The 13,200-nt window shown below is 41.2% G+C and overlaps 1 protein-coding gene across 20 annotated transcripts in view; it reads left to right on the top strand.

Moving 5' to 3' along the window:
* The window catches only part of kcnma1a (potassium large conductance calcium-activated channel, subfamily M, alpha member 1a), a 141,269-nt gene that overhangs the window by 77,007 nt on the left and 51,062 nt on the right, over positions 1 to 13,200 (top strand). For 18 of the 20 annotated variants that reach the window (XM_086122590.1, XM_086122589.1, XM_086122570.1 and 15 more), the window contains exons 6-9: positions 4,856 to 4,931; positions 5,782 to 5,857; positions 6,643 to 6,813; positions 8,832 to 8,923. In XM_086122590.1, coding sequence (XP_085978716.1) covers positions 4,856 to 4,931; positions 5,782 to 5,857; positions 6,643 to 6,813; positions 8,832 to 8,923 — 415 coding nt within the window. Of the gene's footprint in view, positions 1 to 4,855; positions 4,932 to 5,781; positions 5,858 to 6,642; positions 6,814 to 8,831; positions 8,924 to 9,021; positions 9,114 to 13,200 lie in introns of all 20 variants that reach the window. The other 2 variants (XM_086122585.1, XM_086122587.1) reach the window with 1 other exon arrangement.

Raw genomic sequence — 13,200 nt, forward strand, 5'->3', positions numbered from 1 at the left:
GTTCAAGTGTTGTAATGAATTCCAGATGGTCAAGTAATCCGGTTATTGGTGCTCATGATGCAAGGTGTCCTCGTCTCCTCAGAAAATCACCGCAGCGGGGGTCTTGATGAGGATGATGAAAGACGGTGAAATGGGGCTCTAGCTTCTGCTCGACATGCAGTAGGGTGTATTTACCTGTGACTTTTTTTTTTGTCTTATATCTGGGCCTGGGATTAATAGCACTTGGACTGAAATGCGCAAAACATGAGCTAAGATGAATGAAATTTCAAGTGTCAGATTTATTAATCAAAAGAGTTATGGTACGAATATCTGTTTCATTTCCCTCATCTATAACGGCGGTGAGGAGATTGTAACAAAACTCCTTGTGGCTTGCGAGGCAAGTGTTTACTGGGGGTAATATTTTCCCACATGCCACAGGCTTCATAAACCGTTGCCAAGGATTGCTTATGAAATTAACATGCATATCTGCCGGCGCATGTTGCGTGGCCCAACGGGCTGGCAAAAAGCTTCCAGAATACTAATGAGACTGTCCGAGTCACCGTTGATATTCACGCTGTGATGAGATTGGACAGGAGTCGTGATAAATACACAGGTCATGCATTGTGTAATGTAGTGTTTTGGTATCCTCACGTGCCGGATGAATAATCACAATTAATCACATGCCTTGGAACCTCAAGTGCCCCAGAAGTGGTATCATTTTGTGACTTTTTTTTCCCACAAGTTGCAGTCCTGGTGAGGATTAAACATACGATGATGATAACAGAACCATGAATAGAACTGCAGCATAGGAAAGTAGTTTATTTTTTAATAAATAGGAGCAATAGCAGCAACATAATTGTCACTGCCGAGCAGAAACTCTGTCCACATTTGATCAATTTCATATTTGTCAATTCCAATGTAAGTGAGTTGAATGACCGATCTAAAATGTTGCAAATGGCTTTTGCGCCTTGATGATGCAGTGTTAATTGCTCATCAAACGCCTCATTTTTGTCGATATCTGGAAACTGAAAAAAGGACAATGGCTAATGACCACTGAAGCCCTCCATCAACCGTTTAATTTTGCAGTAATCCGCCAGGCAAAGGGATGGAGCACACCTGCGAATTCCCAAAATAATGTGAGCGATTGATGCCCAGTCAACATAGCTCCTTGACACCAATCAACTACTTTTCGATTAAGCAGGGCTTTGGTGCCATCTGGTGGTATATTAGGGAATTTTAGAAGGAACACAAAAATGAATACGTGAATTTTCCAGCAAATAGTTGAGGCTAGATTTACCAAAAAACGTGATTAGGTAAATATGTGAATCATAAACTGCGAATTTGCGGGCAATTATTATATGCTGTGCTACGGGTGTGTTTTTTTTTACTTTATATGACATCTAGTGTCCGCCCCGTGAATGACTTGTGACCAGTCCGGCGCGCCGTCCGCCTGAAGTCAGTTGGCAACAGGAGAACAAGGTTATTCTGGTTATAGAAAGCGAATGAAATGACTATGAAACTAGCAAAATAACTATCAAACTAAAATGGGATGTTAATGAAAAGAACAGAAAATGAACTGAAATTTAGCACACTTGCTGTCAAAGCTATTGACAACTAACTAAATAAAAAAATGAACAAAGGTCAAAGTTATGAAAAGTCTATATATAAACTCTCATCTTAGAAACTTGTATGAGCCCGCAGGATAAGCAGTCTGGAAAAACAATAAATGGATGTGTTCTTTCCAATGACGGGGGGGAAAAAAGTCAACATGTCATGACTGAACCTGCACCAAATTACATTGGATGGTAGAGCTATAATGGTTTCACTGACAATCAATCCATGAAACTGTAATTACTGCCTGGTTCATTTAAGTGTCTACAGGATTGTCTCCCTTAAGCGGGAAGCCGAAGGCAGTTGCTAAAGCAGTTTCCTGCAGTGCGTTCCCAGTGCATCCTTTTTGTTTACATTCACGCCCAAGGGATACACACCCCAGCAAGTGCAATGCATTATAACGACAGCACCTCCCGGACTCCTCGTGACGTCCAGCCCACCGTCCACCAGCGCAAACAAGCCACTTTGTGCATGTCAAGTTGTCCTCTCTGCACAGCCCCTGTGAAGTGGCGATGGAGTGGAATAGAAAAACGTGCGGCTAATGAATGAGACCATGCAGAAATGAATCCCTCTTTAACTGATTTATAATGGCGTTACTCCCAAGAGAGCGATGGGATTATCGTATGCTAACTCTCCGTAGCTAGTCCACCTTTAATTCTCGGTCGGTAAGGGAGTCAAATTGTTGGTTTCTGTAAATAGAATGAATGATTTTATCCTGCTCTCTCTGAGGTGCGTTGGTTCCGGCGGCTCGTGTGAGGGATGCGCTGGCTCTCACGATGCAAACTGCTACTGCCTCCAAGTGGTGCTCTTGTGCACTGCAGGTAGCAGCAACCCTAAATGTACATTTCGGTTTGACGTACATTTTACATGACGTTGAAACCTATCTGACCAAGCTTTGGATTAGAGACGAGCCATGCCATCATTTATTACATATTCTTCATGACACTCCAGCTTCCTCCCACATTGCAAAAACAATCATGTTTCATTTTAGACTTGAAAGGTCAACCAACAATCTTTTCAGTAATAGTGAGGGCAAAAACTATTTAAAGCGTAATTTCTTTCGTCTTTTTTTTTTTATGCAACCCACCCAGGTTCATACTTAGACGCGTAGCAACGCACCTCACAACGAAAATGCTTTTGTTCTGTCAATCTCCGGCGAGTGACGTCATTTACAGAATGCCGAGTCATCAGTCAGCCATTGTAATGCATTGTTGATTGCCCCGTTAGTTGCTCTTGGCCATTGTTTGCTTTTCGGCGAAATGCACAGTTCACATTCAGGCCAACACATCAAGTTAAAACAGTAAACAAATTAAATGCTCTTATGGAGCAGTATTGTGGATGCTGAAAACATGGCGTTTATGTGAGGCAGATTTACATCATTTCAGTATCAATGACTGTGAATTGTGTCGAGCATGGCATCATCTAATCCCAGCAGGGGTATAATCCCAGATGAAGCATCCTGCACACTGCTGATTGATAAAAGGCCCCGGCGCGCCGGCCCATGCCAGAACACCCGCGCTACCTCGCAAAACCTCAATGAAGCCTCCGGAAAAGCCTTTTTTTTTCTCTCTCTCTCTTCAATGAGCATCTGGCCATCTGACACGTGCGTTCAACCCCCGTGTGTACAAGAGGCTTTGGCATGTGTGGCAAAGAGATTTTCCTCATATGAGCACACGTGTTTTCAGAGTCACTGGAAGTTCATTGAGAATTTTTTTTCAGCCTTTGCTGAGGGAGGGAAATAAATACATAAATAAAAAATATATATACAGGTGTATATATATATATATATATATATATACTGTATACACACACACACATATGTATTTTATTTTATTTTGAGCAGCTGTCTGCCATGAGCACTTTTCACCTGAATTCACTGCTCATTGCCTTGTGAAAAATAATGCTGAAATCAGTCATTGTTTATTTAATCTCTTTGCTCTGGAATGTTTCCGTTTGTGGTCTTGATTGTCCTTAATCTCCAGCAAAATTCATTTTTCATTTGACAGAAAGCGTATTAGGCAAAGTAGTGTGTGTTGATGGAAACAATGAAATTAGGAAGGTTGATGAAAGGTGAAAGTGGGTGTTTGGGATTAAAAGCATTGTTACAAAATGAAAAAAAAACAGATATATAATACGAGATGATATTTGGCTCAGAGGGACAATATCTCTCTGAGGTCTAGCAGTTATAGCTGTGTTGTTTGTTGGCATTGACCGTTTCTTTGCAGAAGTTTGGATCTTTTAACACTTGAAGAAGGCTCCCGCTTGTTCATCTATTGCTTTTTTATCCTTTGAAGACATTTGGTCTGGGACCCTTTTCAGAAGTAACCTTGGCTGAAGGGCAGCAAAAATTCACCTAGACGCCATGATACCGCCAAAGCTGCTCATGTACCGACGCACTCTCAGCGTGGTTAATTTGGACCAGTTCCAGGAGTCGCCTCGACGGAAGAAGTCTAGTAGCGATATTTTCCACAATGGCTATCGAGTGAGGCAAAGCCACCATGCGATGTCGACACAGGAAAGGCAGACCGGAGCGTACCATTCTTTCCGGTGCTGTTTGCGCATCCTCTCCAACTGGGGTAAAAATATTCTTTTGACACCAAATAAATGAGAAGTCACAGAACTGTTGATTTAATGATATAAGGAAAGACAACTCATTAAATTATTCATGAACAAACAATGTGTTTTGTTCTGCTAACTCACATTGTTGCCATAAATATGAATCATGTACATATATATTTTACATACAGTGTACTTGACCGGATGGTAAACTGCAGACATTTTTGGTTTTCGTCATTGTGTGTGGACATAATGTGGCAGCAAAGTTTGATGAATTGCCATAAAATGTTTTTTTTTGCAAAATGTTTTCCTCCATAAGCTACAGGGCCGCTGTAGTAATTGTGGTGATAATTGTTTGAGGTACGTTCTCTCCCATTACGCACAATGTAGTGTTGGGACACAATCGCACACCCTTATCGTGGGGATTACTCATGTTATTAAAATGGCAACAAGATAGGTGTCGCATCCTAATCCCTATGCAAGCTGCTCTATGGTCCAGATCGAGGCTCATGAGAACTAAGCCGTTTTAAGATGCACAACGGTATAAAGATATCGAGGGTGCAGCGAAGTGTCAGCAGTCGTTTGTGCTCCCCCCCCCCACCCCCGCATCACCCTCCCTCCCATGGTTTCAACACATTATTGTAAAAGCTTCATTTTATATTCCCTCCTCATGGTGTAACTTCTATTTTTCCTTCTCTCTGTCTCGCAGGTTTAAGATTCCTGAGAGCGCTAAGATTGATACAGTTCTCGGAGATCTTACAGTTTTTGAATATCTTGAAAACAAGGTAACGTTCTCCTTACCGGCACATCCAGCTTCCAGACGTTTACTCACTCACATGCCCGCCGCCATCATGATTTAGTTCCAAACTATCATAGTCCTGTTTCGTAGTGTAACGATTTGTTTCAATCGACAATTATGGGTTCATGCCGGGTTATATATTTCATGATACTGCTGTACAGTGAGTATAATTATGAAAGACATGAATTACTAGTCTCTGATGGAGGCTCACATTTACAGTGTGCTTTGGAAACTGATTCAAGTTTTCCAACTTCATCATATTCAATGATAATTTTTATGATTCATTTCCCATTATATCCATGGAAATATGCACATAAATGACATGAAGGCGAATAATGTCATGAATGTAAAAATTGAGTTGTCTGAGGTTTTTTTTTTGGGGGGGGTTGCAAGAATTTAGTAGGATTTCATGCAGGAAGCAATGCACCGTAAGTGGAGGAGTTGAACATATTTTTTGCGCAACTTGAAACGGTTATTTTTTTCAGATAATTATGTTAAGAAAATAGTATGAGTTAACCCCAAATATAGTCCAGCATAAAGCTTTCTTTGTGGCAAAAACATCATTTTCACTGTAGTTTGTTCACAAAATCCCCACCATGTTTGAAGGAGTCATTCAGAGATGATACTTCCTTGAGCAACTATCATTTACGAAAAGAAAAAAAAACAATCAATATTTTTTTTGTTGTAAATACTATTTTATTGCGTGACAGGAGACGATCTTTCTCCGAATGTTCTGAACACCCATTTCCACGCCAATGTTGGGATTTAGCAGAGCTTCCTGTCAACATATTTGGCTAACATCTGAGTTGTTGTCTTTTGCGGTTTCTTCTTGTCAGCAATTCCATCAAGCTGGTGAACCTGTGTTCCATCTTCATCAGCACATGGCTCACCGCTGCAGGATTCATACATTTGGTAAGTGGACAGAATTGACATTCAGTGCGGTCCGGTGATAAATTAACGGCGTCACCACGGAGGCGCCACCCATCCATGCATTAAGTGTCACATATTTCAACAAGTTCGACCTCAAGACTTTTCTTGCCCGGTTAGCATGGTAATTTATACAGAGGAATAAAACCAACAAATTGACAAACTGGCATTCTTCTATTCCACCCCCCCCCCCCCCCCCTCATTTGATCAATTCACAAAGAATGTCACACTGTCAACACAAGCAGTTGTTCCGCTATTTATGTCCTGCTTCAGGTCGGCTGGGACCATCAATTATGACGTGTTTTTATGTGGAATCGTTCGGTCGCCCAGTAAAAATATAATTTAGGTTCAAGAGTTTTGACATAGTAGCTACAGAAACAACAATAACAGAAAAAAAAAAAAAAAGATTTGGGGCATGCTCTTCATTCATGGCTACGGTGGCATAAAACCTCGATTGGTTGTTTGGTCTAATATACTGTATATGATATAAATGTTATAATATTTATGTGGCAGTAACGAGACACACATTTTGTGGACTGGATTGCAAAAAAAAAAAAAAACGGTAGTACATTTACAGTTTATTTTTTATTTGTACTACTGCAGTAAACGGTATCACCACTAGATGGTAGTCTAAGCCCAGAAGAGTGCCAACTCCTCTCCCCAAGCAAAGATGAAAGGCGGCCTGCTCCGTCTTGGAAATATTTAAGTTGATTCGATGGCTTTGTGCTCAGAGATGTTTACAAGTTCCTTCTTCCCTCCTTTCATCCTAGGTGGAAAACTCAGGGGATCCTTGGGAAAACTTCCAAAACTTCCAGACACTCTCTTATTGGGAATGTGTCTACTTATTGATGGTGACCATGTCCACAGTGGGCTATGGGGATGTCTATGCAAAAACCACCTTGGGGCGCCTGTTCATGGTCTTCTTCATCCTCGGTGGTTTGGTAAAATTGGATTTTAATCGATCTTCCCTTGTTCTCCTCCATTTATTCCCGTCCCCCTAACTTCTGACCTTAAAACCTGTCTGCCCCTTTCAATATGCGGCATAGACTTGATTATGATGCCTATGACATGATGCTAAGGTGATACTTGAAACATTCCAATTTGAGAACATGTTTACCTGGTTGTATCCTTTCCTTTAGCCTCTTGTCTCTTGTGTCCCGTAATTACTCTGTGCTCCTTTCTCCCCTTTCCTTTCTGTATGTCTCACTTGGCGCTATTTTATCATGATATTGTTAATATTCACAGTTGCGGTTTCAGGACACCCTCCCTCTTGTGTCCCATCCCATAATTCCAACAAACACAGGGGCAGGGAGATGAGGTTTAGGCCGGCCTGACTGTTACCACAGCAACAGCAGCAGGAGCAGCCTCCTCTCAGTTTTTTTCGAGTACAGTCCGACCACCTTAACACTAATGATGAGAGCGAGGTGCATTTTAGACCGCATGCTAGAGTTTGTGAAAATAATCATCTAGCGTCACGGTTCCGTTGTTTTTTTTATTTATTTTTAGTACCGCAGAGTTCCATTCTTAGGGTGCTGAGATCGGCGCTACAAGTAGCAGGCCTAATCTTAACTCATTCAGTACCAGCCAATTCTGGACCAAGTCTGAAAAGATGTTAAAAAACGTCTTTGGGAGTGAATGAGTAAAACCTAACGCAGAGTCAATAAAAACGAGAATAAAAGCAATTTTTACCGTGTACTTTTTCGTGACTGAAGCAAAAGTTCTAGACCAGTAATCTTGTTTTCTTAATGAAAAATGGAAAAACTAAATTTGAAAAAAAAAACTGCTTGGAGCCAAAGCAAACAGAGGAACCTGTAGAATAGTTTTACACACAATATTAATAATAATAATATTAGGGAATAAAGTACACAAAAGGGACGACCTGAGTAGCTGCATCGGAGAAAAGCAAAACAACTTACTGGCATATGTATACTTTTGGTTTCGTTTTCGACCGTGCACAATGTCCAGCAGCGGATTGCCAACAAAACAAAACAGAAAAAACAAAACAAAACACTATTGATGAATTGAACCTTGATTTCCACAAGATGGCGTCCAAGGAAAACCTTTGTTACTTTATCCCCAATCAGAAATTGAGCATAGATCTTTTTTTTTCAGCCAATGACATAGGATAGGTTCCCCCCCAAAAATCTGCAAATTTGCGAATGTCAAACTGCAAATGTAATTGTCGAATAAATATCCATCACAGAATAATAACTGTGCTATTACTGACATCAAATACCATAATTATGAGTTCCTGTTTGACTCTGACATCCTCTGTTTCTTAAAAATGAGAGTGTACCAGCCGGACAACTGTCACCATCAATGTAGCGATGGCCTGCAGCTGTGTGAACGTGTCCCCTGGCGTTGCCATAGTGAAAGCTCGTGTATTTATTTATTTCCCCCGTTGGCGCTCAGAACTCTGGAAAGCTTTCTATCTGAATAATGACCCCGAGCCGGAAGATGGTTTCAAAGCCAGCAATCTTCTGAGGCTCCCCTGGAAATGCCTAACTGAAAATTTCCATGTCAATGAATGTAGCGTCAGTGAGGCTTCGGGCAAAACGCATTCAGCTCATTCTCCAAAACCTGACAAATGAGTGTCAATGTGTTTTGCAGCTGCGGAGCATCAGGAGGGCCTATTCAAATCAACCTACCCGATCATCTGTGTTTGTTGGACAAAACATGGCACATAGGTTTTTATTAAAATTCTGCTTTAATATGAGAAGAAGAAAAAAATTCCTATCACAGGCTCAGAGTAAACCAGCTGTGATCAAATTGCCCAAAAAGCCAAAATGAAAAGAAAAAAAAAAGTCTCACGTATCCGTAGACGCAATGGAGAGTTGCTGGATTTCGAAAACAAAGTCATATTTCTCTCCTTAGGAGAAATGTGGGTTCTCGCACGCCCCAGCGCTCGCTCTCTAGTCTCTTTTTTAGCTTCTGCTTCTGTCTTCTATCTTCTCCTTAGGCCATGTTTGCCAGCTACGTCCCTGAAATCATAGAGTTAATAGGAAACCGCAAGAAATATGGTGGTTCCTATAGTGCGGTTAATGGGAGAAAGTAAGTATTCCAGACGGTTCTGCTGTTGTTCTGTGTGCGGTGGAACCCTCGCTGCATGCCTTTTGTTCTATTTTTTTTTTTCTGTTCCATGCATGTAGGCCATGTTTGCTCGCTACGTGCCAGAAATTGCTGCTCTCATCCTTAATCGGAAGAAATACGGAGGGAGTTATAACTCGACACGAGGCCGAAAGTAAGTTGGAACGCAGACAAGGTGTGGTTGTGTGACCCACCCCCTGACCCCTTTCACTTAAAGTCAGTCATTGGGGGGGCGGGGGTGTTATCTCTCTTTTTAGAGCACTTAAAAAATGGTAAACAACAAGTCACACTGCGTGACTGGAGACCTCGGCCATTAAGACACACATGTTCATGCATCTTTCCGCTCTTTGCTCTTGACCATCTTCTTCTTCTTGCTCACTCTTTGTCACTCTGAGCTCATCCAAGGGCCACACTGAAAAGAACGGGATGAGGAAAAAAATTCACAAAGATGAAGGAAAAAAAAGGTCAAAATCTTAAAGGTAATCTTGTAAGAATCAAGGCAATTTTAATGAGTGCAGTTTTAATGAGCAGCGGTCCGAAATTTATGTTAAGGCCTGGAACACGCTTCCTCACGATTATTTAACATATACAATAGAACTTCAAATATTAGTCGACTAGACACAATCCAAATTGTCGACAATTCATTTAATAGTCGTTTATTTATGTATTTGGTGATTTTTGTCGAAACTACCTCGTCTCGCCTTTCTTCCGCTAGCTGTATGCACATGCGCAGTAGTTTTATAACCGCGTCATCAGTGATGTGATTTTAAGCATTATGGGCAATGTCGTGGCATGGCTAACTCGTTCTGGTAACAAAATCCAGAAGTTTGGGCGCATTCCACCCAAAATAGTGAATGCAAACTTCTCTTTCATGGCAGCGGACATCTAAAAAGGAAGCATGTGGTTGATGCGCGATTCAGTTTCTGACAGGGCCAATCGTGTCTGGAAGCTAGCTTTATAGCTATGCTAACATATCGTAGCGTCTACTACCCGTATAAACGGATTACGGAGGCATATTACTTTATTCTCCTAACATGAATTTTTTTCTTGCAACAATCTATTTTCTCAGTTTTTACACCGTAAAACTAATCTTAACTATTGTAAAAAGAGTACACAAACCACGAATGAGCTAATAAATGAGCTAATAAAACATAAGGGTGCCCTGAAACAAACAAATAAACAATCAAAAACAGTTGAAAAGAAGAAATTGTGAATAGCGAATTGCAAATAGGAAGCGGTATTTGCCTACATATATATTTGTTTCATGCTCCAACTTTTTTCTCTTGCACCATTTTTCCTCACAAAATGAAATTATTATTCTTGTGATTTCATTATTTCCTTTTCACTGTGGCCCGAGCACTCCTCAAATCATTTTTGTGCTGTGCTTTTCTTTCTTGACTGCTTGAAACATTCAGTGTTTAATTTGGATTTTGACAAGAGTTTTCATGACTACTACTCTTAAACTTGTCTTACATTGTGCCGTGCTTGGATCGAGCCTCTGTTCAGTTCCAGCGACCAGTACAAGCATTTAATACTGATAAAATGAAACATAAATAGTCATGAAACCCCTACAGTGGATGCAAATACAAAAATTAATTAATAAAACATCTGCAAATGCATTGGTGGTCCGCTGGAGTATCATCAATGATTCATTTCCTCTTCTGATTTCATTTTTGCTTGCATGCTTTTGTGGGCTCGCGTATTGTTCGGCTGCATCATCTCTGGCATGGCCTCCGCATTGACCCGCGGCCTGGTGGCTTCTTCACGCACTGTGAAAAAGCCACCTTCCTGTTGTCTGTCACCGCTCGCCCCCATGACATCATCAACGCTTGACACCACTCTGGCCCTGATCTTCAGTCAGCTCCCACACCCTTGAATGCTGGTTCGCCTCGCTCCCATTTGGAGGCTTTCGAATGCTTTTGGCTTGCTTTTGTCTTTTTCTTTTCTTTTTTCTTTTTGCTAACCCTGCTTGGTTCTCAGTGCTTGCCTGGTTCCTCTGTATGTTGCTGCCGGTTGTGTTCAGCGGCTCTCACGGCCGAGAGTCCGCTTGTGAAACTGTACACCAGTGCTCGTTGTACAGTGTTGTGCTCCTTCACCTTGTGGCTCAAACTTCATTGATATTCAGCAAGCGGATTTTATTTTATTTACTTTTTCTTCGGCATCTTCAGTGATGCTGCCTTGTCTTCTCCTTTCCAATCTTCACTCGATTGGGATATAACTCAGCGAGTCAGATGTTAGAATAGAAAGAAGCCAGAGAAAAGAAAGAAAAGCCTTTGTTCGACAGTGTTCACCTGTCAGCGGCGCAAGATTGATGAAATGTTATGTTTGGCGAGGAACTTCAGCCCAGACTCACAAAGGGGTGCTGAGAGGAGCCCTTGTCAAAACCCAGGATACGCTCTCCCACACACTTTATTTTCTCCTTCCACTTTCATTCTGGAAGAGAACATGTGGTTACAATCACGATATCAACCCAAAGCAAAGACGTGATCACGTACAGTAAATGCGGGTATGAATGCGTTTAGTGTTTTACATATTATACACAAAGTTTTGGCCGCCATTGACATGCATTGAAAGAAGCTCTCATGGAAATAAGATTAGGCGATTACAAGTATCTGACTGATTACAGAGCTGAGGTCACGATACAATGTGAACTATTAAAGAAAGTTGCTCTAATTGAATCTTTCTGTGCGGGGCACTGTCATTTGAAACCGCAAAACGTGAGAGGAAGCTGAAGAGGGATTTCTCCCTTTCATGCTTGCGCTAGGCTGCGCAGTGTAGCACACACCCGCCAGCTGAGTGACAGCGCCGGGCTTGCGTGTGTTGATAAAATAATGGCGAGCGTGACGTTACGTTGGCTGCTCCGCTCTCGGGTGGATCTGCGTTTTTCATTATGGTTTCCATTATGCCCGAGTTCAGTTTGAAAAGCGGTTGGCACAGAATCTTGCCCCAAACCCTGCGACATATCCCTTTTAGAAGGATTTTGTCAGAGCCAACAACTCTGAGCCCCTGATCCCCAAAAAATATCTATTTAAATAGTTGTGAAAGTGGGTGGTTTTTTTTTTGCTTTGGACCTTCCTTTTGTATGCACTTGTGAACTGTCATTATTACCAAAAAAAATATATATACTATATATATATTTATTTATTTATATTGTGTGTGTGTGTGTGTGTGTGTGTGTGTGTGTGTGTGTGTGTGTGTGTGTTTACATAATTGTGTCATGATAAAAACCTGCCATTGGCTGGTGACATGCTCTAGCTCACCCACGATCACAACGAGGACGAAGCAATATCAAAATTAATGAATAAACGAAGCTGTAATCATGTCAGTTCTGTGTATTATTTCAATTAACTGTTTTAAAATATAAAATATTCTTGATTATTATGAAATTACACTTGGATATTTGTGAAGGCGTCTTGTATAAAGAGCCATTCCCCTTAAACAGCAGTGGCCAAATGACTATTTTAGCTGTAGACTTATTAGTGTCTTTGCATATCTCGATAAGTTTAGTCGTGGTAGTACCTGTTATTACCCACATCCCAACACTTGTCCAACAGCTGTGCAGCCCAGCCCCCACTTTTTTCATAACATTGGAGACTATGTCAAAAGTTATTTTTAGTAAATGCCGCTGTCTGGAAAAAAAAAAAAAGTGGACGGCAGGCCGCAAATGGCCCCCGGGCCGTAGTTTTGACACCACTGCCTAAAGAAATCCTGGCCCTCTGCGTTTGGGTAAATAAGCGCCCAAGGCAACATGAAAGAAAGTTGCAGTTCCAAATAAGCATCCATTCGACCATTTCCAGTGCAAACACGAGCCGGCTGAGCGAAGGATTAGAGCAGTAGCGAATTTTTCTGTCTGTTGCTGATGTTTGAGCTCTCTTGGTTTTCATTTTCAAATCATTCCAGACCACATCCTGGGATGTTGCCCCCGACTGCATGTTCTGTATGCATGTTCTGTACTGCCCGCTTGCATTCAATGTAATTGTCTGAAATTTGTATTTAATTTTTGTTTTGAACTGATGGGAATGTATTATTATACAGTTTAAAATGGAGCTGAACTGTATAGTCATGCTAACTGAACTGGGGTTTTTGTTCATGAGCTAAATAGTGGTGGATGTTTATTTGCTCGCGTATCTTTTTCCACAGTCTATTTTTACATCGAAGGATTTGGTGTTAGGAACCTCTGAGGTTTCTCATTTGTTTTTTTGTTTTTTACCGCTGTCCCTGAAAGGGTTAGAATGCCAAAT

This window comes from Hippocampus guttulatus, chromosome 10, assembly GCF_054856545.1.
Source record: "Hippocampus guttulatus isolate MCC_2025c chromosome 10, RoL_Hgut_1.0, whole genome shotgun sequence".
Taxonomy (NCBI): Eukaryota; Metazoa; Chordata; class Actinopteri; order Syngnathiformes; family Syngnathidae; genus Hippocampus; species Hippocampus guttulatus.